Below are 25,688 nucleotides of genomic sequence, written 5' to 3' on the forward strand. Positions count from 1 at the left end.
CCTATGGACATCGAAGGCATGGAAAAACCCTGTGTAGGGGACATCCTGGAAATCTGGCCAGACAGGACTCTGCAACATTTTTCTTATTCATTATGAATCATGCAGCAACAATGATCTTTATGATAAAACACCTCAAAGCTCAGGATCTAGGTACACTCCTACTGTGCAATACGATCTCGAAGTGTGCTGGCATACAACATCAACACTCTGACTAGTCTAAAAAAATTTGAGAAACAACTTTACCGTATATAAAAAAAAGGGGGGGGGGCATATTCACTTGTCAATGTTAAACTTTAGTGTCTCAGAGGAGCATGAATGCACATTAGGTACTGTAAAGATAAAATATGTAATAACTCTATAAAGGACATGTTCTGGAAACACTAAGAAAATAACGGAACATTAGCAGTTTCAATTTGACTGAGGGGAAAAAAGGTGGAACAAGCCCCAAGCAAATACTACCATCCAAAGAAATGACTGCAACAAAACTTTTGAAATTCAAAAGCCATTTGCCAAAAAGTATGTTGGTATACAAACTTAAAAAAAATCACAGCACCAATACAGCTTCTATTTCAAAAAATGATGAGACTTGCCTTTCATCCCCTTCTTTACAGAAGCCACCTCAGTAGGATGCCAGGAATTAGTGGGCTACAGTGTAAAACAATGTAGTGTATGCATGCATTTGAGAACCTGCATGGAGTGCCCTTTAGAGCCCTCCATAAATATGATAAAATAACTACATATTTTAGAACTTGTGCAGTTAAGAAAATATTTACATCAAAAACTGTAAACTTTTTTTTATTTTTTATTAAAATGACAATTCCATGATCTATATTCATCTGTAAAGATCTTAAGTTTTATTTACAAATTATGTACAAAAAATAAATGACATCTGAAATATGCTACAACTGAACATCTATAAAACAGATATTCCAAATGAATTCAAATACCATATAAAACAGCATACTTTACATACAACTCAATCTGAAAAGACTGACTGCTTTACTTGCAGCATATAAATATGTACTAAGTTGTTGACTCTGCAGCAGTAACCTATATATAAACCATGGGTAATAAAATGAGCAACAGTTGAAAAAGCCATTAATATTTTCCTGATAGTTTACCATTTAGAATGGTGCTTAGAACAGAACAAAAATGTCACTTTAACGCTATTCCATAAATTAAACAAACCTGATTAAACGAAGTCTGACCTGGGTCTTTAAACAGATACTTCTGGAATACACAGAATGGCACAAACAAGTACTCCTGAGCAACACTTTCCAGAAAATAATGTTCCTTGGCAGCAGATGCAGCAAAAAAAAAAAAAAAAAAAAAAAAAAAATGCAAAGAAATCCAACCTGATGAACAATACACAGTAGATTTCAAAACAACTTTACTGCATACAAAGGTAGTGTCCTGCACTTATCTTGTACAGGTTCAGCACAGTTTGTGTTATATATATAAACTTTTAAATGCATTTAAATAATTATAATTACATACAAATAGGACCCCCAAAACATTTCCAATAGACATTCTCTGCAATGTCAAGACTGGGATTTTGGATTTTTATTACAAGTGTTTTAGTTACAGAATGGATCTAGTGAACAGTTGGCATCACATCTCCTGCAAAACTCAAAGGTCATCAAAAAAGTTCAACCTCAAAAAAGCTATGCAGATGGTCTGTCAATTCTCAGACTCAATGTCAATGGTAATTCACAGACTATCTTCTGTGCCGTCGGTGTCCTGAATGATCTCTCCTCCCATGGCTACTACTGGATCTTTCGTAAGAGTGTGATCGATGATGCCTTCGTGTTCTGTAAGAGTGGCTTTCTTTTTTGTATTTTTTCATGTGATCTGATCGGTCTCTGGACCTGCTTCTAGAACGGGATGAGCTACGACCACGACTCCTGCTACGAGACCTATGATGATTTAGAACTCCATACTTGTAATCCTTGGAATTTTCATAATTTTTGTGCTTGGGTCTACTATAACTAGAGTTATGACTATGTTTTCTTGGTGGGGAGTCACTGCGACTTCTGGAGTAACTGCGGGATCTAGAACTGCTGGACCCAGTGTGGCTTCGACTTCTATAAAGAAGACAGAAGAGAAATTTAACTGCAAATTCTATACAGCATCAGTGAATAGAAAGAATAAAAACGTATCACTGTTCATACCGTCTTTTAGGTGTCTGTGACCTAGATCGGGACCTTGTGCGACTGCGATCTCTGCTTCTACTCCGACTTCGACTTCTGCTTCCTCTTTGAATGCTGCATAGACAAGAAAGGGGAAAAATTCTAAGAACAAGTCCCTTAACTTAATTTGGCTATCTTTAGAGAGTTCACATAATTTTTTCTTACTTTGTATCAGGACTAGCAGACCTAGAATGCTTTCCATCATCCAGCTTTCTTCTGGCATGTTTTACTGCCTGGGCAGCCAATGGAGACGTCCTGTCAGCTTTTGCCTCCCTTGGGGTTTCTGTAGGGAATCATACACTTTATTTTCTGGTACCATTAACACAAAATACTCAACTGCCTAGTCTGTTTCCTGTAAAGCAGTGCCCTGCATATTGCAACAAGTTCAGTTTAGCAGAAATTTGATATCCTAAAGTGCATTAATCAGATTTCCTCACATCAAATGTTATTACCATCTATGTTTTAGATGCTAATGGTGCAATCTGTTCCACATACAAATAAACATGCAACCCTGTTTTTATACTTAAGCATGTTCTCTGGTCTCAAAGTAAAGCAGGAGGTCAAGAAATGTTTTATACAAAGCCAGAACTGATTTAAGATCAACAAAGAATAGTTGTGTAAAATCTTACCATAACCACAGATTCTCTTCCATGTTGCAGTATTCTTGGTGTGGGATTTACCGCCACAGGCGACCTGAGTGTCGGCTACTATACAAAAGCTTCAGTTTGCTGTTGCAGCTGCATGGAATGTCACACATAGGGCCATAAACCATGGACCTTAAATGTGACGTCTGCACGCAGAGACCTCAGAACTTGAAAGCCTAGCAGGAGGATCTGCCAGTGATGTCAGGCATAGTCATGGAGCCCTCACGTGGTATTCATAGGTCTCAGGATATAGTATAATACACCAGTGACCTTAGGCTACGTTATTCTGAAAAAGAGTAGAATAAGGGGGTTTGGTGGGTGGGAAGGAATACTGCAACATGGAATGGAAGAGGAGGACATCTATGGTTATGGTAAGATTTTACACAACTATTCTATGTCGTTCTATTCCTATGTTGCAGTATTCTTGGTGTGGGAGAGTACCGCAGCTTAGTTGGAAGGAAGGGCGGTGGAAGAAGAGGTTGATTCTAAAAAGCCCTGTAGGATTGCCCTGGCCGTGCTCTGGAGACATTAAATAACTTGTAATGTTTGATGAAAGTGTGGATGGTGGACCATGTGGCTGCTTCCATGGAAGCAGTGTCCAGTCCTTTGAGGCTGCCATTGCCCTGGTGGAATGAGGTTTTTACTCCTAGTGGGTGTTTTTTGCCATGGTAAGAGTAACAGATGCAAATGGCTTTCCTAATCAAACATGCAATGGTTTATTTGGAGACTGTTTCCTTCCACCCCAGGGTCCTGGGCAAGGCAAAGAGTTGATTGGACTTTCAAATGTTTTTCGTTTTGGCCAGGTAAAATCTTAGCTGTGTACATCCATGGAGTGCAGTATCCTCTTCCTCTGGGAGAGGGGTAGAATGTGGGAAAGTAAATAGATTGGTTTAATGACAAATCGTTGACCACCTTAGGCATGAAGGAGGGGTTTATAGAGTTACCCTGTCCTTCTGGAAAGTAAGGCCTGTAGTTCTGACACCCTTCTGGCTGAATTAATGGCTATCAGCAGTACTGTTTTCCATGTACACATTTGCAGAGTAGCTGTCCTAGCAGGTTCAAATGAGTGCTGAGTTAGCTTTTCCAGAATGAAGTTAAGGTGGTGGGGATGGGCTTTCTTGGAGGCCTGTGCAAGACCCCTTTCAAGAATAGCTTTACATCGAGCCTGGCTAGTAAGGGGGATCTAATGGTAGACAGGCCGAGATAGCAGAAAGGTGTACTTTAACTGAAGAGTATGAGAGTCCACATTTTACTAGTTGACACACAAGTGAGAACAGGGGGGTCTGCAATGCATGGGTCCTTGCCCTTGTCAAGACACTATCTGGTAAATCTTTCCCATTTAGCTAGGTATGATAGTAGGTTTCCTGGCCTCCCTTAGGACTGAAAACACGTCCTCTGAGTAGTCGTGTCTGAAGGGAATTAAAAGTTTATCACCCACAGTGTCAGTGACAACATATGCAAGTGTGGGTGGATGAGGGTTCCCCTTTGTTGTGTCAGAAGGTCCACCTTGTGGGGTAACTTGTGGCGACTGCCACTGGCTAGACTGTGAAGTAGGGGAAACCAGTGCTGCCTTGGCCAGTAGGGAGTCACCAACAAGATTTTAGGTTTGTCTCCTGATTTTCAGGACGACTTTCTGAATTAGTGGAAAGGGGGAAAGGCATATAGAAACTTCCCCTTCCAAGAAATGCTGAAAGCGTCTACTCTCGAAGCTAGAGGACAGTAGGTATTGCAGCAGAAGGTCTGCAATTGTCTAATTTTTTTGGGGGGGGGGGGGCAAACAAGTCTACTTAAGGAGTGCCCCACTGGTGGACAATGTCTAGGAATATGGTCCTGTCCAGCATCCATTTGTGGAGAGGATGTTCTGCTTAGAAGGTCTGCTTGTTTTTGTCCTGCGAAGGGATGGAGGATGCCTGCAGGCATAAGTTGTGGCATGAGGCTAGATCCAACATCAGTAAGGTTAGTCTGCACTGGTGGTACACTTTTGTTCCTCCCTGTTTGTTGAGGTACCACATATGACTGTGGTGTTGTCTGTAATTATTTGAAGAACACCTGGTAGTAGCAGGGGGCTAAAGGCTTTAAGAACCAGGACTGCTGTAATTTCTTTCACACTGATGTGTTTGGTCTTTAAGGAAGGGTGCCAAATTGCCTGAACCCTGTAGGATGCCACTGTACTCCCCATCCTGAGTCTGATGCATCTGTATGCATAACCTGGGTTGGGAGAGTGGGCTGTAGGGGGTGGCCCGGGTTGAGCGGGATTTGCTGAATCCACCAGCTGACCTCTGCCTTCAGGCAGGGTAGGAGTGGGATTTCTTGCTCCAGGGGATGCTGGTGTTGGGGGCAAATGTTTTTCAGATACCACTGCAGCTTCTGCATATGCATTCTGGCTAGTGGAAGCATAGGGATGGTGGCTGCCATTAGGCCCAGGGTCCTTAGGAATTGCCTTGCAGTTAATACTTGTGTCTGCAGCATGACTTTGAAATGGGAGGTCAGGGAATTGATCTCGTCTTGGGGTAGAAAGGCTTTCATTATGTCTCTTCTGATTCTGCAACCCAGAAAAATCTGGTCTTGCTCTGGGGTCAGGGAAGATTTTGGGAGGTTGAGGGTGAACTCCAGTTTCTGTAGAAGGGACATGGTGAAATGCAGATGGGCTGAAAGGGTTTCTTTGCAGTCTGCAAGTTTCAGAATGTTGTCTAAGTAAGGGTAAATCTAAATTCCATGTGTTCTGAAGTGGTCAATGGCAGGGGCCAGGCATTTTGTGAACACTCTGAGGGCAGTGGACAAACCAAAGGGCAAGGCAGTAAATTGGAAAGGAGAAGAGAGTCCAGAGAAACGTAGACATTTTTTGTGGGAGTATAGGATGGGTATGTGCAAATAGGCTTCTTTTAAGCATGAAAGCCTTGTCTGGGATAAGGGGGAGTAAGCTTGGCAGTGACAGCATTCTGAAGGTGGGCACCTTTAGGAATAGATTTAAGAAGGAAAGGTCTAGGATTGGTCTCCATGGTCCGTCCTTTTTGGGGACCAGGAACGGTCTTGAGTAAAAGCCTTTTCCTTCCTGTTCAGAGGGGACCAGTTCTATGGTACCCAGGTTCAGAAGGTCTGTCAGGACCTGTGGTAGGAGATGTCTTTGATTTGGTGGTGGTGGTGGTGGTGGTGGTGGTGGTGGTGGTGGGTTGGAACGCCTATTACGGGTGGGTTTTCTTTCCAGGAGAGGAAGTATCCTTTCTGGACAATAGCCAAAACCCACTTGCCTGTGGTGATGGTTTTCCAAAAGGAGAGGCAGTGGGAGAGGCAGGTGGACAGAGGTAGTAGGGCAAGGCAGTCACGAATTACTGGGGCTTCCTCTGTCTTGAAAAGGCTGCCTAGGAGGATGAGGGGCAGCTGGCCTGGAAGTGGTTGGTCTTCTGGTTCCCCTTCTAGGTCTGAAGAGGAAGTTTCAACAGAGGTTGGCTTATGCCTGACAAATGTGGCCTTGGCAGGGTAATTCCTGTAATATTTTGGGATTGGGGACATCAGCAAATGCTTGATGTCTTGTAATTCCTTGCTATTTTCTTGCATGTTTTTAAAAGATCTGCAGATTGTTTTCCAAATAGAAAGTTGGGGTCCAGGGGGGGCATCTAAGATCTTAGACTTAAAATCTTCTGGTAGGTGTTGAAGTCTAAGCCAGGAATATCTCCTGAGAACAGAGGCATATGCTGCAGAGCGAGCAGAAGCTTCTGCAGCATCACAGCTGCATCTAATTAAGTGTCTGGCTACTTGGGCAGCCACAGATCGTTTTGAAGAGATGTCAGCTTTTGTAGGGCAATCAGGAATAGTGGCCAGCAAGGTAGAAGATTGTGAGACAAGATCCAAAGCATATTTGGTCATATGTGTCTGACAGTTGATGGCTCAGAATGCCAAAGTGGAAGAGGTGTAGACCTTCTTACTAATCCTACCCATAGATTTACTGTCTTTGTCAGTGGTCAAGAGAGAGAGGCAGATGGAATGAGTCTGGATTGTTTATCAGGAAAGGTGGCAATCACAGTTGGGTCTGCCGGGGGGAGGGGGGTTTGACTAGGAATTTATGGTCATCAGGCACCTTGTAGAAATGGTCTGGCCGCCTAGGGGCAGGTGGCTGTGAATCTGGACTCTGATGCAGAGGTGAAAGCATCCCAGTATACAGGTATGACAGGAGGGATGGCAGAAGGGGAGAGGGATTCAACTTTTTAAAAGCTCAAAATATCTCTTTTGCGTATCAGACATTTGAGAGGTATCCCATTTAAACTATTTTCATTTTGGTGATAGTTTCCCCAAATGTAACATCCACTGGAGGAGAATCTCCCTCAATAGATTCATCTGGGGAGTAGTACTCCTGAGGTGAAGCAATTTGGGAGGTATATGAAATGGATTCTTCAGAAGAGGAGTAGTAGGTGTCTTGCTCTTCTTCCCTGTCTTGGAAGGCCAGATGAGGGAGAGAGGAGGCTGAAGCAGGTCAAGGGCTAAGCAGTGGTACAGCAGTGGGGGATGAGGCTGAGGGCCTAAGGGCCATAAAGGCCTGCATCAAGGAAGAGGTGAAGGATTGCCAGTCAGGCAGGCCTTCTTTGGTCGAGGTGGTATGTTTAAGTCTTTTGATTCTTTCTGGCTGGGGTAGACGCAGGCTTGGAGTTGGAAGACAGAATAATGGTGGTAGCTTCTGTAGGAGGAATCCCGGTCGATTAAGTCTGGTTCCCCCTCGACCTCGGTAGTCAGGGTCTGGCTAGGCTCCGGGGACGTGCCGGTCGTCAACCGAGAAATGAATTCTACGAAGGTTGCTGTTGAAGTCAACTGATCTACTGGGCATCCTTCAACTCCTAAATCAGAAGCTGGTGGGGTGTAGTGGAGCGGCAGAGGAAGAGGGCCTGGGCACTTTGGCATTCTTATGTGGAGGTTCTGTCGAGGCCTCCGAGGCGAGATCCATCCTAAGGGCTAACCGTTTAAGCCGTTGTTTCTCTAAGTAAAGATTAAGAGCGGCCAGACAGCTGCGAAGGGTCTTAGGAACACACGATTGGCAAATGGAGCAGGCGTTGTGATCGTGCTCCCGGCCTAAGCAGAAAACGCAGTGGTCATGGCTGGGCCCACAGTGGCATTTACTCTTTTTTGCTGACATCGGCCAAGAGTTAGCTACAACAAACCAAGCTTTAGCAAGTTAATTAGAAGAAAAAAAACAACGGGGTACTTAGCTTTTTTAGATGTTTGCGATGCAGGAGCGAAGCACACAATGCGTCTGTCATCTACGGCTAAAAAGTTCTGAGGTCTGTGCGTGCAGACGTCACATGTAAGGTCCCTTGTTTATGTCCCTACGTGTGATGTCTTAAGCAGCTGCAAAAGCCAAGCTGAAGCTTTTGTATAGGAGCCGACGTTTAGGTCGCCTGTGGCGGTAAATCCCACACAAAGAATACTGCAACATAGGAATAGAAGGACATTGTTCTTTATTCAAATATTCAGCAAACTGCTGCATTTTCAGTTTTACACATCACTAACTCCAACTACCCTTTCCGTAAATTTCTCTTTAACAGGCAGGCTGGAAAGCATCAGTGTTTCACTTTTACTTCATTAACTGTACACAACACCTTATGCTCATTTTACAAATAAGTCATTCATCTGCAATACTCAGTTGACAAACTGAAGCTCTTCTATGCCAAACAGCATAATACAAACACCTATGAACTGAGACGGTAAAGCAGCATCTCAGTGCAAGGATCTATCCCTGGCCCCTGAATTATTTAATACTTTCACTAATGACAAGCATAATGTCACTGAACAGGGATCTATCCTATCATTCAATATGCAGATGACTCTGCCTTTACATACTCAGCTAGCTCTCTCTCTCTCTCTCAACCAGCTACAATTGCAAACTCACATTAGTTTTCAATAAACTAGGCAGACGTGTCTCACAATCCTAATACTGAACCTTAAGAAAACCGAAATGGTCTTTGCCACCAAAAATCTCCAAAAAGTACAGTTGTGTACCTACCATAAATGTAGATGTTAGAGTGCATTCACCGTTGCAGTCATTACACTTGGGTTATCCTGCTGGCAGGCTACCCGCAGTTGGCCAGAGTTCCAAAGTCTACGTCCGGGGTCGGTTACTGTCGCCTCTTGCCCAACGTCAGTGCGCCAGGGATATAAAAGATGCAACCGACGCCATTTTCTTCAGTTTTTCTTGCCCCAGATGTCAGGTGCCCCAAGATCGGAAGGCTGAAAAAAAAATTATGCCAAAAAGCATGTATGTACTAAAATAAACATTTCCTTCATCTACAAGCAAATACACCACATAGGCTGTATAGAGTTGAGAAGTACAGAAAAGTCCCAGCAATGAAAAGGGGGGGGGGGGTAACCTGGACTGCAGCAGTGAATACACTCTAACATCTACATTTATGGTAGGTACACAACTGTACTATGTTCATCGTGTTTCACTGTTGCATCATTACACTTGGGTTGAATCCCAAAGCTGAGGTTGGGTGGTTGGGCCTAAATAGGATTAGGAGAGGCTACCAGGCCCTGCAGAACTGCAGTGGCAAGTCTGCTCTGGATTTAGAGTAGAGAGGTAAGTGGTAGTGCTTGGTGAAAGTGTGCACTGAACTCCAGGTTGCAGCTTCTAAAATGTCTTTGGTTGGTACTCCTCTGAAGGCTGCTGAAGTGGCTGTTGCTCTGCTAAAATGTGGCCTAATGCCCTTAGGTACTGATTTGCCATGTTGTGCATAACAGAAGTGAATGCAATGTCCTATCCATTTTGAAATTGTCTGCTTTGAGATCGGCTTTCCTTGTGATCCTGCAGCAGAGGCTACAAACAGTTGCTCAGTTTTTCTGAAAGCTTTTGATTTGTCCAAGTAGAATCGTAGCTGTCTGTGTATGTCCAAAGCATGCAGAAGTCTCTCCCCTTTATTCTGGGGATTTGGATAGAAAGTTGGCAAATTAATGGTTTCGTTCAGAGCCACATTGCAAATCACCTTTGGCATGAATGTTGGGTTTGTCCTTAGAGAGACCCTGTCCTGGTGAAAAATGATGAAAGATTCCACTGCCACTAATGCCTGTAACTCTGAAACTCTTCTTGCTGAAGTTATTGCTAGGAGCAGAGCAGTTTTCCATGATAAGAATTGTGTATCAGCTGTGCTGGCTGGTTCTAAAGGAGGCAGTGTGAGCTTTTCTAAAACAAAATTGAGATCCCAAGTAGGTATTGGTGCTCTCCTTGGGGGTCTTATGTTTTTTGCCCCTCTGAGGTACTGTCTTAGTAGTGATGTGAAAAAATAGGAGGTTCCATATTGTAATGAGCTGAAATGGCAGAGGCATGGATGTTAATAGATGAGAAGGATAGGCCTTTGTCCAGCATCTCAGTTAGGCATTGTAAAATCTGAGGTATATTTGGAACAAGTGGTTCGAGCCCTTGTGCCTGGTTCCAAGCACAGAATTTCTTCCATTTTTCTGCATAAGATTTCCTAGTGCTGGGCCTCCTGGCTTCTAAAATGACATCCATAACAGCTTTAGAGAGAGGTGTGGTCTGAGTGGCTATATTATCTGCCATGCAGCCAGATTTAAGGTTCTGAGATGACTGTGCAGAATCTGATTGTTTTGCTTTGTCAGAAGATGAGGAATTTGAGGTAAAGGCCAAGCTGGGCCTTGAGACAAGCTCTTTAGGATTGGGTACCAGTGCTGGCGTGGCCAGTCTGGGGCAATGAGGATCATTTGTGGCTTCTCTTGTCTGACTTTTAGGAGCACCTTGGGAAGAAGAAGCAATGGAGGGAAGGCATAAACTGTCAGGGTTTTCCAGCTGAATGATAGAGCATCCACTTTCCATGCTTGTGAGTGATAAGTTCTTGTGCAGAATTTCTGTAATTGGCAGTTGTGAGGGGAGGCAAAAAGATTTATGTCTGGGCGTCTCCATTTCCTTGTTATCATGCTGAAGACCTGTGGATTTAGTTTCCATTCGTGAGGATCCATGAGTTTTCTGCTTAGTTTGTCTGCCAGTGTATTTTTTGTTCCTGGCAGGAATTGTGCCTGCAGATGTACTTGATAGGTCAGTACTGTGTTCCACAAAGTCATGGCTTGCCTGCAGAGGGGGTAGGAATGTGTGCCCCCTTGCTTGTTTATGTACCACATAACTGTGGTATTGTCCATCTTTATTAATAGTTGTCCTGGATGTAGTAGGTCCTTGAAAGCTGTCTGGGCATTCTGTACAGCTAGCATCTCTTTTTGACTGATGTGAAGATGCATTTGTTCCTTGGGCCACGTGCCCTGAATACATTTTCCTGCCATATGTGCCCCCCCAGGCATAATCCGATGAATCCGTTGTTATTGTCTGCCTGGCTGTGGGTAAGGTGAAAGGCTGTCCCTTGTTGTGATGACAGGCCCGGGACCACCATCGAAACTCCTGTTGTAGGCAGGGAATTAAAGTTATTATTGTTTCCAGACTGTGGCAATGTTGAGTCCAAACACTTTTTAGATACCATTGTAGTTTCCTCATATGCAGTCTTGCATATGGAATCAGTAGAATGCAGGACGCCATGAAGCCCAGGGCCTGCAGAATTTTTTTTGCAGGGAGCTGGGTCTTTGTTGCCATCATTTGAAAGTAATGAGTTAGATGCCTTTGCTTGTCTGGTGTGAGATAAGCCATCTGGGCAGTTGTATTTAAGCCTGCACCCAGGAATATTATCCTCTTGAGAGGGCACTAGTTTTTATTTCTTTTCGTTTACTGTGTACCCTAGGCAAATAGTAATAAGAAGTTATGTACCTACCATAACGTTCCATGTTAGTTGTCTTCTCTCGCCTTCTTTCTTGCTTGATGGGTTCGGAGCCGATCCTCGGCTCCCGACTGCACTTGCTAAGCTCGAGAGTCACTTTTACCAGCTCGAGGCAGCCCCATATCCCATGATGCAAGGCGGTAAGTACCCAGATCTCGTTTGATGACAAAGGGCAATAGCACCAAGCATAAAACACTTCCAAAAGGAAGAAAGAAAACTTACAGGATGGAAGAAGGACCAGGTCAGAATGGTCTTCAGCATAATAATTTCTTATAAAAAGGTCTGTCCAGGCCTGGGGGAAGGAGGAGGTCGCAAGAGAAGAAGAGAAGACAACTAACATGGAACGTTATGGTAGGTACATAACTTCTTAATGTTAAGTTGTCAATCTCGCCTTCATTCTTGCTTGATGGGACCGTCCTAGCACCTCTATCCTGGGTGGCTCAATGGAACAGACTCTTGAGGACTGTAGAGCCAAAACTGGCTCTGTCCCTGGAGGCCAAGTCCAATTTGTAATGGGAAACAAAAGTGTGAGGAGTGGCCCAAGTGGCGCTGCACAAATAGTGTCTAAAGGAAGTCTAGCTTGAAAGGCTGTAGAAGTAGCTAAGCTCCTAGTTGAATGTGCTTTAGGTTTTGAGCACAGCTGTTTTCCCCTGAGCAGATAAATTTCAGAGATGACCAAGAAAGCCATCTAGACAAGGTCACTTTAGAAACAGGAAGGCCTTTCTTATTATCCGCATAGGAAACAAAAAGTTGATCAGATTTCCTAAATTTTTTGTTCTGTCCAAATAATATCTGAGTTGACGGTGGACATCAAGATAATGTAGTTTTGTTCGGCTCTGTCTGAATAGTTTGGGAAAAATACAGGAGATCAATGGGTTGATTCAAATTGGTCTTTGGGACGACCTTAGGCAAAAAGGTCGGATTAGTTCTCAATGATACTCTGTCTTTGTGAAAAACCAAATAGGGGGGTCGAACCGACAGAGCATGAAGTTCAGACACCCTCCTGGCCGATGTAATAGCCACTAGGAATAAAGTTTTCCAAGAAAGAAATTTCAGGGAACAAGAAACAGCTGGCTCAAGGGGAAGAATCAAGGATGTCAGCACTAAATTTAGATCCCACTGAGGAGGAGGATTCCTGATTGGAGGCTTTAGCAGGAAAATTCCTTTCAAGAAGGCCCTGCAGAGCCTATGGGACATAATATTGTGATCTGCGACCCCGACATGAAAGTTCGAGATAGCAGCCAATTGAACTCTGACTGTGGAGGAAGAGGAGCCTGCATGAAAAATCTCTAAGAAGTCCAAGACTGCCTGAACAGGGGCAGTGAAAGGATCAATATTCTTGGCCTTAGCCCAATAAGAGAAACGTTTCCATTTGCTTGCATAAATCCTCCTGGTAGAGGATTTTAAAGAAGCTACTACGATGTCTCTAACTGGGTTAGAGATCAAAGGAAGCCTGGCTAAGGAAGGAAGTGGAGCAACCATGCTGTGAGGTTGAGAGAAGGGATAGACCGGTGCAGCTGACCGGATTGGTGAATCAGAAGATCTGGCACTGGGTCCAGATGCCACGGCTGCACCAAAAGGTGACGATGGAGGAACGGGAACCAAACTTGTCGAGGCCAGTAAGGGGCAATGAGAATCAATTTGGCTCTCAAAACGGTAGCTTTCTGGATAACTTGAGGGATCAGAGGAAATGGAGGGAAGGCATAAAGAAGTCCCTGGGGCCAATCCTGGGTCAGAGCGTCTCTGGGGGGATGGCCTGGAAGAGGAAGAGAGAAGAAGTCTGGGCATTTGCTGTTTTGGGGAGTAGCAAAAAGATCGCAACATGGACGACCCCATTCCAGAAAAATCTCTTCCGCTATAGATTGCTTGGGAGACCACTCGTGAGGCATGAGAATAGCTCTGCTCAATCTGTCCGCTACAATGTTGGTTTTCCCAGGGATATGCGTTGCTACCAGAAACCGATGAGAGGAGATTGCCCATTGCCATAGCCTGGCGCTTCGACACAAGGGGTAGGACTTGGTTCCGCCCTGTTTGTTGATATACCAAACTACAGACATGTTGTCTGTGTGGACTGCAATTGTCCCTACGGGAAGAAAGTCGTTGAGGGCTTGCAACGTTAAAAGCACTGCTCTCATCTCCAGGACATTTATGTGCAGGTGGTACTCGAACGGCTGCCACGTCCCATGAACCATCTTGCCCTGATAATGACTCCCCCACCCGATCAGGGAGGCATCTGTGGTGACAGTGGCTACGGGATGGGGGTACAAAGTTCTGCCTTGGTGAACCTGGGGAGATGTGATCCACCAAGCAAGATGATCTTTGCAAGTCTGTGTCACCAGAATCTGGTGGCGCATTGAAGTTGTTGAATGCGACCACTGTGTGAACAACATCCACTGAAGAAGGCATGTAGAAGCGAGCCAGGGAAGAAGAGTAATGGCCGCAGCCATGAGGCCTAATACCTTTAGAACCATTCTGGCCTGTACTTTCTTGTTGGCTAGAATGATCCTGACATGACTTTGAATGTCTGAAACTCTTTGATCTGTAAGGGTAGCTGACATCCGAACAGTGTTTAAGTTTGCGCCTATGAAAGTAATAGACTGGCAGGGCGATAAGGATGATTTTTCAAGTTTATCGAGATGCCCAAAAGAGTACAAAGCTTTATTGTGTAATCCCTGGCTTGAATAAGCTGATGCCTGGTGGTGGCTGAAAGGAGCCAGTCGTCGAGATCTGAAACACCTGGAATCCTTGACGTCTCAGGTGAGCCGTGACCACTGCCATGCATTTGGTGAACACTCTGGGGCTGTAGTGAGACCAAAGGGCAGGGCTCTGAACTGAAAATGACTGGACCCCAGCCGAAGCGGAGAAATCTCCTGGAGCGTCTGTGAATTTTGATGTGATAGTACGCATCCTGAAGATCTATTGAGCACATCCAGTTGTCCTTTCGTAAGAAGGGCAGAATTGACTGAAGAGTGACCATTCGAATCTTGTCTTCCTCACAGACTTGTTGAGTCTGCTGAGATCCAATATTGGTCTCCAGTCTCCGTCTTTTGGGGACCAAAAAGAACCTTGAGTAGATTCCGGCTCTGAATGATCTGTTGTGACTGGCTGAATGGCTCTTTTGCAGAAGTTTTAAGACTTCTAACTCTGCAATTTCCCTTAGACCGGTGGTACATCTGGAAGGGAATTTGAGTGATAAAAGGACTTTCCTCGAAAGGAATTTTGTAACCCTCGATATGATTGACTGTACCCATCTGTCTTGAGTGAGGGGACGCCAGGCTTCTGGGTACAGCGATAGTCTTCCCCCGACTGCCTCCAAGGAGGGACAGCCGGGCAACATCTCAGGGATGCTGAAAGGGCTCGTCAGAGAGAGGCTCTCTGTTTCCCTGGTTTTGGACCCCTCTGCCTCTAGAGCGCCTGTTGTTGTTACCCCTCTGCCTCTAGGGGTAAACTGACCACGTGAATCCGGCGTGACTCCTTGGGATTTACGGAACCACATTTTGCCACCTTTCTGTCCTTTGGGGTAAGGTCTAGAAGGGGTGGAAAAACGGACTCCTACGGCAGAGAGAGTCTTGCCGTCCTGCTCACACCTGGTCAAAGTTTCCTTCACTTGAGGGCCAAACAAAGCTGACCCATCAAAGGGAGAATTTGTGAAGGACGCCTTAAAGGGATCTGCAAAGTCACATAGCCGCATCCAGGCTTGGTGTCTAAGAGCCACACCTGTACCTGCGGCCCTACTCGCTCCATCAGCAGCATATGATATTAGCCGCATGGAGGAGTTTGCAATGGAATTAAGGGTTCCTAGCTGCGAAGCAATTTTTTCCTGAGCTCCTGCAGCTGTAGGATCCTGTACAACATCACCTAGCTCCTTAAGGATATCCCTTTGGAGTCTGGTGAAGTGACATAGGTAATTCAGCTTAACGCATAGCAAAGGTCGCTGAGGAAAACATCCGCTTACGTACCTATCCATGGTCCTAGAGTCCTTATTAGGAGGATGGACGGCACGGAAGGATCTGCAAGTTCCTTTTGGTGGCAGCAGCCACCACCATGGCATCAGCGGGACACCCTTAGTGAGGAATTGCTTATCACACGGGGCAGTAATAAATTTTGAAGGCCTCCTAGGGACTGGCTCTACAGAGTCAGGAGCAGCCCACGCCTTTCGGGCAATAACCTGCATAAGGGGGTCGAAGGTGGAGACACCCAGGAGGTGGAGGGCCGAGATCCAAACGCCTCTAGGTATACTGACTTATCCTCAGAGGGATTATTGGTGGGCCAGTTTCCCTCTGTCTAAGGAGTTCTAGGATGTCTGAGAAGGAGACATCCTCAGAGGGGATCTTGGGGATCCCTCTGACTCATCAAAGTCAGTATCTGAAGTGATAGACTCGGGAGTCTACATGTTTCCTCTTACAAGTCCTCTTCCTAGGAGGATCTCCCGAAACATCAGGAGAATCCTCGGAAGAGGGGATATTCCCAATGGGGAAACCTGAGGCGGAGGATCTCTGGGTCCTGTAGCAAGAGAAGTGGCAGAGATGTCAACAGGCACTATAGAGGGAGGAGCTAAGGGAACAGACTGCTGGCTGATACCAGTGGCCAGCACACTCTTCATCACCTCGAATGCTCCCTCCCAGGCAGGTCCGAGAGAACCCGTTCAAGAGCTAGGAACTCCAGGGACCACCGAAGGGAAGTCTCCTAGGCAGATGTCGGAGCCGAGCTCGCCAGGCCGAGGCTCCAAGGGAAGAGCGGGTTCGGACAAGGGTCCGATGCCACTCACCCCTCGGAGGAGACCATGGAAGCCCGACCACGAATCCCTCTAAGGAAGGTCTCAAGAGGAGATAAGAGTAGAGGCTGAAGGAACAGAAGGGGTATCTGTCCCTCAGCCGTAGCAGTAACCATTCGAAGACTCCAACTCCAAGCTCTGGGGTAGAGTTGAAGGAGGAACTACAATGGGGTGTGGACCAATAGTCGTCTGTTGAGACGGACTATGTAACATTTGGGCCAGTGCCTGTGACTTAAGTAATCTACTGACCACTCTCTCTAAATCATGGTCAGAAAGCCTGGATGACCTTGAAGATCGGCTCCGATGGCTCCGTTCGAGAGGAGAGGTGAAGTCGGGCCGAAGTATCGGCTCCAAGGAAGGAGACCTAGACCTCTTCCTCGAAGGAGCCATCGGAACCGATGATATTGAACCTGTCGGAGCCGACAACTAATCGGAGCCGACAGGTAGCTCGATGCATCGGCTCCAGCGGAGCCGATACAGCCACAAAGTAACGGTGTCGGAGCCGATCGAGCCGACACCGATGCCTGAGCCACATGGTGGTCGGAACGGTCGGAGCCGACACCGGTGGTCGATGCAGAATCGGCACCGATAGCCATCGGTGCGAAGGCTAGTTAAGCCAGAATCGCTCCAGCGGCCGATCTCGACTCAGAACGCAGTCGGGCCGAGGCCGCAGGCTTGGACACAGAAGCCTGGGCCTTGGAAGACTTAGCAGTCTTGGATGGAGCCGACTTAGCCGGAGAGCCCTCCGGCAAGAAGGCCCCTCAAAATCAACTTATTTCTTCTTTCCTGCAGGACTCTCTGGCTGAAAGAATGACAAATAGCACACGAGTCCTGCAGGTGAAGAGGCCCCAGGCAGTACAGGCAAGAAGTGGGACCGTCTGTCAGAGACATTTTCTGACAGCACGAGTCACACTTCTTAAAGCCTGAGACCCTTTCTTTAGACATGGTGCAAACAGACACACACACCAGTCAAAGAAATTAAATTAAATATACCAAAAGGTAAAACTAAAAAACACACACACACACCTTAACAGGGGGAGGATGGGATGGGAGAAGGTCTGACTAAAAAAATAAGAAGAGACAGATAATTTTCTGTCAGAAAATGTTTAAAACTAAAATAAAACAATAAAGGGTTTTTTAGTTAAAAGGGGCTAAAATAGCGAAGTAGCAAATCACTTACCAGGAGCTGGTAAAAGGAGGACCTCATAAGCGGCAAACGAGATCTGGGTACTTACCGCCTTGCATCATGGGATATGGGGCTGCCTCGAGCTGGTAAAAGTGACTCTCGAGCTTAGCAAGTGCCGAGTCGGAGCCGAGGATCGGCTCCGAACCCATCAAGCAAGAATGAAGGCGAGATTGACAACTTAACATCCAGATGTTTTAGAAGAATGTCCTTGCTGTCTGCTTAAATAAGGCAGTCGTCCAAGTAGGGATATATTTGAATTCCTCTTTGTCTGCAAAATGCAATTACTGGTGCCAGACATTTTGTGAAGACCCTGGGCGCAGTAGATAAGCCAAAGGGCAGTGCAGAGAATTGGTAATGTATTGAGCCAGCTATGAATCTGAAGTACCTTCTGCAAGATTGTCTGATTGGGACATGCAGGTATGCCTCCTTGAGGTCCAAAGTAACTAGCCAAGCCTTCTTGCCCAGCATGGAGAAAAGTTGCTGCAGTGTTAACATTTTGAATTTTGGAATATCCAGGAAAGTATTTAGGATTGACAAGTCCAGTATTGGTCTCCAGGCTTTGTCCTTTCTGGGTACTAGGAAAAGTCTTGAGTAAAATCCATGTCCCTGTTCTTGCTGTGGTACTCTTTGAATAGCTCCCATGTCCATGAGAGCAGCAATTTGTTTTTGTGCCTCTGCCCATTAGTTTTGTGGCAGGTCCGGCATACCCTTTGATTTTGGAAGGGTGTGAAAGTGGAACCTGCAACCCTGAGAAACAATACTCAGTACCCATTTGTCCTGGGTAATTATGTGCCAATTTTGAGAGAAAAGTGCTAGCTTTCCCCCTAGGGTTGCTGCCAAAAGGTAAGTGCTTTGCATTTGTAGAGGGAAGTCATTGGGACCGTTTCCTATAAGGTTATGATTTGTCTTCTCCTCCTTTGGGGGCTGAAGCACCCCATCGTTTAGGTCTGTAGGAGTCTTGGGGCTGAGATCTGCCTCTTGGGCGTCTGTATCTACCTCTTTGTGGCCTGACACCGGAAAGGACCAATTTTTTGAAGGCCAGTTTCTGCTAAACCTAATTGGTTGAACCTGTAAGAAATCCTTTACTGTCTGCATTGATTTTGCTTTATCCTCCATTTTCTTTAACACCTCTTCTGCCGTAACACCAAACAAAGTATCATGCTGTAGTGGAGCATCCAATAATTTTACTTTAACATGTTCAGGTAAACTTTGTTCTTTCAACCAAGCATGCCTTCGAATGACAGAGCCTGTAACTGCGGCTCTACAAGAAGCCTCTAATGAATCAAAACCACATTGCAGAGTATGCTTTCCCACTTGTTCAGCTGCATGCAATAAATCCTGCATTTCCTTACTGTCAGGACTTTGAGTTTGTAAGCATTTTCTGTTTTAACAAAGACATGAGGTACTGTTGATATTTAAGCATGTGAAACTGGCAGTTTAGAGCCCTTACAGCTAAAGTAAAGTACAGTTTTTCCCCCCATCTATCCAGAGCTCTGGAATCCCTATCAGAGGGGATAGGGTTTTTAGCAGTGGAAGCCTTAACCCCTTTGGGACCCTGAGAAATTGTTTCTGGGTCCGCAGCAGGGTTTTTGTAAAGAAATTTATGAGAGTCAGGGACCCTGTAGTACCTGTCAGGCTTGACTGGTGCAGGGGGTAAAGAATCAGGAGACAGACTGGATTCAAAGAAAACATCATCAACAATATCAAGCACAGGGGGGATAGCCAGGGGCCTGTGCCGAGGCAATAAAAGAAAGTCTCTGAGCCTTTTCTTGGATTCTGAGTAATCCTGGTTCTCCCAATGGAAATGCTCCCTCATGGTGTGCAGGGTTTCCCCAAAAGAATAATCCTCAGGCGGAGATGCTGAAGGTATAGATTCTTCTGCATCAGAGTCCTCATAGGGAGGGAGAGAATATCCATGATCTGAAGAGGAATCAGAGCAAATAGAAACCTGGTCAGAGGAATCAGTCAGTGTCTTGCCTAGGCCTTTTATCAGGAGGGGGATGGGAACCCCTGATCAAAGTAATTAGGTCTTCGGCCATTTTAAGCATCTGTTTCCTTGGCATGGATGACTGTCCAGGAGAATGCTGTACTTGTTTCCTAGTCTTCAATTATGTTTTTGACTTAGCCTTGGCTGCTGCAGTGGACTTAATAGTAAGCTGTGAAGGTCTGAAAATACCCTCAGAAGCCGATGCCTGCTCAGTGGCTCCAGACCCATCTGAGGGAATAGTTTCCACAGGCCCAATACCTTGAGTTTCCAGAGGCCTAGGTGTCTCCACTTGGGAGTTGGATACGGCCTGTGGCTCTGAGGTAGCAGGTGTCAGGGGCTGCGAAAGCGCCTCACTGAGAACCGGCGACTGGCCTAGAAGAGGCTTTGTCGTCTGTTCTGGACCTCGAATGCCTGTCGTTTGTCTTTGCGTTTTTTTATGAATTCCGGTCGTCGGTTGTTCCGACGGCATTATGTAGTTAAACCTTTGGCCAAAGTAATGTAAAGCAAAATCAAACCAACGCTTAATAGTGCGTTTGTTGAATCTAGCACAAAACTGACAACTAGTAATGTTGTGGTCAGGGCCTAGGCAAGGAATACAGTAAGAGTGAAAGTCCTTATGAGGTATTTGCTTCCCACAAGAAATACAATTGTTAACTTTTACTGACATCGGTCTGGAGCAAGAAAAAGTTAACCCAACGGGGTACTTAGCTTTATTGAAGACTTCGGTTCTGAAATTCGATTTCGAAAATCTCAGGAGTCAGCCGACCAGCACTTGCAAACTGCTTTTGCTCCAGGCACCGCGCGGCAAGAAAGACTGGAGAAAATGGCATTGGTTGCATCTCTTATACCCCTGGCGCACTGACGTCAGGGAACAGGCTAAAGCAAACTATGCCGGACCTAGACTTTGGAACTCTGGCAGACTGCGGGTAGCCTGCCAGCAGGATAACCCAAGTGTAATGACTGCAACAGTGAAACACGAACATCTACACTTTGCATATGCTTTAGGCAAATAAGACCACCTTGGAGCAGTTGTATCAGGTCAATCACACTACACTCTTAGGGGTATTATGGAACAACTTAAAGAGTTGTTACTCTCCATATTAACCAACCTGTAATAAAGACTAACCAAAAATTTGGCACACTATACAGTCAAACCCTAACCTAACAACCAGAAATGCAAGTTGCCCATTCACACCTGTTACATGGCACTCCCATTTTTTAACTAATCCACAGAAAAGCCTTTTAAACAAACTAGAATTATACCAGAATAAGGTCAATTTTGCCACCAATTTATCAAACAAAGCACGACCGTATAGCCCTTTAAATACTTGTGCGAGGCAGAACTGCTCTGAACTTAAGCCAATTAAGAACAGCAGACAGTATCACCTCATAATACATATCAAGGAGACCACATGATCTATGGCAAACCACCACATGTAAATCTAATAACCATCACAATGACTCACTCTACTCTGTCTCTGTAGACAAACTCGGGAACTCCTTTCTCGTAAACTAAGAGCAGAATCAAACTCTACTATAATCCAACAAAAACTAAAATACTGCCTAATCTTAAACTGTGACTGCCCAATTCTAAACATTAACAAGTACTCTGAATTCTCTCCTCTTCTAAAAGTAGCAGGTATAATTAATAAACTACTCTTGGAAAGAGCTCCCTTTAATAGATTTTAACTGTATACCCACTCAGTCTTTTCTCTTTCCTTACATCTACTTTCTGCACTACGTCTAACCCATCTACCTTCTCCCACTTAAAACCATTTGTTTTCGTTACCATCTCAAAGAGTGACTTACTACCTCCCCAAAATATCCTTCCCTTTTACCTCTTATCCATTCTCAGCACTATCCTTTGCTACTGACCTTCACCTTCTTCTACCTCAGAACAACTTTCAAGTGTCTTATATCACTACTACAAAAGCTTTGGAGTTGCGTAATATTAACATGTAACCTTTTAACATGTAACCTTGCAAGTTCTTTATCTTTGTTGTACTTAATCTGATGCAGTACTGCATATTATACCATGACCCCCCAAAACGTGCACGCTGATTGGCCAGCGTGCACATTGTAAATCGAGTTATACTAATGGAAAAAGGTCCGGTCGCCCTGACTTTTTTCCATTGGTATAACTCTACTTTTAAAACATTGTCTCGCTATGTTAAATGGGTTTAACATAGCGAGACAGCTTTAAATAAGCAACGGAGATCTCCGCTGCTTATTAAACTGTCTATGCTAAACCCATTTAACATAGCGAGACAGGTTTTAAAGCAACGGAGAAAGCAAGATCTCCGTTGATTTTTTTACTGTTTCGCTATGTTAAATGGGTTTAACATAGTGAGACAGTTTTAAAATAAGTAACGGACATCTCCGTTGCTTATTTTAAAACTATCTCGCATGTTAAACCCATTTAACATAGCAAATAGTAAAAATAAAGCAACGGAGATCTTGCTTTCTCCGTTGCTTCTGCTCAACTCTGATGTACTGCAGGCGCAGTACATCAGAACTGCCTGATGCCAGACATCTGCAGAAGGGCAGTAAACAGGCATTATACTATGCCATTATTTAAGAAAAATAATAGTTTCTTTTCTTAAATAATGTCATGATAATAGCAATAACCCACTTCTGGGTGTGGGTAGTGCTGCATTTACCCACGGTTGGCTTTGTTTACCGGCCCTCGGGACCAACCCACACCAACCGTGAGTAAATCCAGCATTACCCACACCCAGGCGTGGGTTATTGCTATATTAAATTATGTCTATCATAAGTAATCACTGTATCTGTCTGTTGAAAAGGGCATTCTGGTCAGTCAGACTACCCCAACTTTTATACATATGTGTAGATAGATACACAGATATATAAATATATATAAAACAAAAAAGCCTGAAAATGTTGTGGAACAAGGCCAAAAAGGAAGCTTGCTACTTTCACAAAAGTACAACAAACTAAACTAACTGCAACCACTGAGCTAGGCAAGTGCTCTACCTAAATAGGAATGACGACGCCTGATCCCAAGATGCATTTAAAAATGCTGCCTGGCTCCTTCTTGTGTTGAGTACATTTCTATAGTGGCAAAATAAATCTAGTGGTGTAGGTGGTACACTAAGTGTTATGGGAGAGGGGAGGAGTTAAAGCCTGACAAAGTCTTGGGTCAATGCTGATGGGGGTTACTGGCTAACGAACTGTTATCTGCTTGATGATGACGGATGACATCATCTGACATCTCAATACTGCATTACAAATGGCACACATAATTCATTGTAAAAATATGCAAGTGTCTTCCAGAATGATACTGTAACAATCTCCTATATTTCTACAGGAATCCTGCTAAGATACAGGAACAATTAAGGAAAAAAGGGGAAGAAATCACAGTTTATCTTTACTGGGAGTTTTTGTTCCAAAACGGCCATAGATGTTGTTTCTATTTTGTCCAAAGTCTTGGGTTACTGCAACTTTTTTTCTTTTTGTTGATGACCTTTTTAGCATGGAAAGGTAATGCTTTGCAGCTAGAACAATTTCAGAACTGAAAAAAAAATTTATTTGGTTTTCTCCTTAGGCACCACAGGCTTAATGTAAAGTTTTCAGACATATATATCTTACCATGTCTCCATCTCAAAGAATGTTTTGAGTGCTGAATATATAGAAAGGAAACATTTAACAGGGATGTTCATTATTCAAGCAATCATTTTATCAAATCTAATATTCAGAAAGGGCAAAATGACAAGGGCATCTAGCTTGACAACTAAAAACAAATATTTTGTGAATGAAATATCTAACATTGTGTAGACGTTTGAAAATAGAGGGTATAAGAATTGCACCCTTTTAGATACTCCTACCAAAATTATTTCAGATAGGCACACGTTTTCTCCTTTTATTTTGACTAGTGGGTTAAAAAACAACCAACCAGTAGCCATAGATGTACAGATTTCATGTCTGGATATGATAGCTGGCAGAAGTATAAAAACTGCATAAGCAATAATTAGAATATTATTACTGAAGACAGTAAAATGGACCGAAACACTAAAGGTGGAGGAGTGTCAATATTCACCAAGGATATTCACACCACCAGGCTAGTTGGCCAACACAATGTGTCTGAAATTCTCCAAGTGCAACTAACACTAGGTAAGACTGCAATCCAAATTGTAGCTTGCTACAGATCCCCCACCATACCCCAAGATTCTCACTACACCTTTCTACACATACTGGAAAATATTAAGATAGAACCAAACACCCTAATACTGGGTGATTTTAACTACCCTGCCATTAACTGGGAAAACTACTCATGTCCCAACACCTTTGCAAGCGGTTCTTGGAATTCATAAATTCCAACGCCCTGGATCAACTAATCCATATTCCCACCAGGGGCTCCAATATCCTAGACCTGGTCATTACCAACATGGGAAATCAATGCTCCATACCTATGGTCACCCCCTCGTTAGTCAGGTCTGACCATAAGCTAATCACCCTTAACATCCACATCCCACCCCCACACCCCAGTAAAGAATCCACCATAAAAAACTTCTCTAAAGCCAACTTCATGCTACTCAAGTCAGAAGTGACTTCATGACACCCATGCAGACGGGAACTGAAAGTTCAACTGCTGAATCCTACACTATAGCACTGTACGAGCACATCCACTCATGCATGAATCGTGCCATCCCAAATAGAACCAAAATGTTCTCATCCAAAAAAAGGAAGCCAATCTGGTGGTCCCCTGCCATAAACAAACTTTACAACAAAAGGAAGAAACTTTTGCAGAAAAGAGGAAAATCCCAGGATGCAAAAACTCCTTACTAGCCTCAGTAAGAAACTGAGATGCCTCATAAAATCCTCCAAAGCTAGTTATGAAAATAAAATTGCCAAAGATTCCAAAGACAACCACAAAGCATTCTATAATTATGTCAAGAATCTAAATGGCAATGCTCAGATCTGCTCTGAGCTAAAACAGAATGGCATTAAATATACTGATCCGAAGGATATTGCCAATATCCTGGCAGATCGATTCAGTGCCAACTTCACCCCACTCACCCCTAAATGGCCCATCTCAATACCGGAAGATTGCCAAATTCCAGTGATAACGGCCACACAGGTACAAAACGCACTCTCTAAAGCCAAGAATACAGCATCCATGGGACCAGATGACATCCCGGGCTGTGTACTACATGAGCTACAATATGAACTGGCACCTCAGCTAAGTGTCATGTTTAATCATAGCCTCACCTCAGGTTTCGTGCCCACTGAGTGGCGCAGAGCTATAGTTATCCCAATCCACAACGGGGGATCCACCTTGGATCCCGGAAACTACCGTCCCATCAGTCTGACAAGCCTTATCTGCAAGGCCATGGAGCGTATTATCATGGAACTTATAAGCAAAGACATTGGCAACCTTCAAACACTGGACCCCACCCAGTTTGGGTTTGTGAAGGGCCGATCTTGTCTCCTGAACCTGATTGACTTCTTTGAATCAGTCTCCAGAGCCATGGACAAGGGTAAGGTGGTCCATACAGCCTATCTAGACCTTGCCAAGGCCTTTGACACCATCCCCACTCTGGAATCATAGATAAACTTACTAAGTTGGGCATTAATCCCTATGTCACCCAATGGGTTGCTAAATGGCTTACTGATAGAACCCACACTGTAAAAGTAGCCGACTCCAAATCCAGCTCCAGACAAGTGACAAGTGGAGTACCTCAGGGTTCAGTCCTGGTGCGCTCTTGTTTGGCATCTACTTCTCTGAAGTACAGGTCAACACTAAGGGACTCTGGCTAACAAAGTTTGCAGATGACTGCAAACTGGGAGCCATTATCGAATCCACAAATGATGTGGATACTCTACAAAAGGGCCTTACAGAAACAGATGCTTGGTGCCAGAGCCATGGGCTCAAGCTCAATGCCAAGAAATGTATTGTTATCCCCTTTGGGAAAAAACATGTATCCATGAATTACCATATAGGTGGCAATACACTAAACACAGAAAGTGTGATAAGAGACTTAGGGACACAGGTGGACAGTGGTCTCACCTTCGATAACCACATCGCCACAACAGTCAGGAAATCCTTCTATGTGGCACACCTCATCACGAAGGGCTTTTCATCCAGAAAAAAGGAGGTCACTGTCCCACTGTACTAATCCCTCATTAGACCCATT

General features: G+C 44.5%; 1 protein-coding gene across 2 annotated transcripts in view; it reads right to left on the reverse strand.

The window, feature by feature from the left end:
• Nucleotides 1–1,345: 1,345 nt before the first annotated feature.
• The window catches only part of LOC122793655 (cyclin-L1-like), a 652,856-nt gene continuing 628,513 nt past the window's right edge, over nt 1,346–25,688 (reverse strand). For both annotated transcript variants that reach the window (XM_044061873.1, XM_044061874.1), the window contains 3 exons: nt 2,355–2,472; nt 2,172–2,264; nt 1,346–2,084 (listed from right to left, as the gene is read on the reverse strand). In XM_044061873.1, coding sequence (XP_043917808.1) covers nt 1,718–2,084; nt 2,172–2,264; nt 2,355–2,472 — 578 coding nt within the window. In that variant the 3' untranslated portion in view covers nt 1,346–1,717. The remainder of the gene's footprint in view (nt 2,085–2,171; nt 2,265–2,354; nt 2,473–25,688) is intronic.

This window comes from Protopterus annectens, chromosome 2.part0 (genome assembly GCF_019279795.1).
Source record: "Protopterus annectens isolate FY-2018-M chromosome 2.part0, PAN1.0, whole genome shotgun sequence".
Lineage (NCBI taxonomy): Eukaryota > Metazoa > Chordata > Ceratodontiformes > Protopteridae > Protopterus > Protopterus annectens.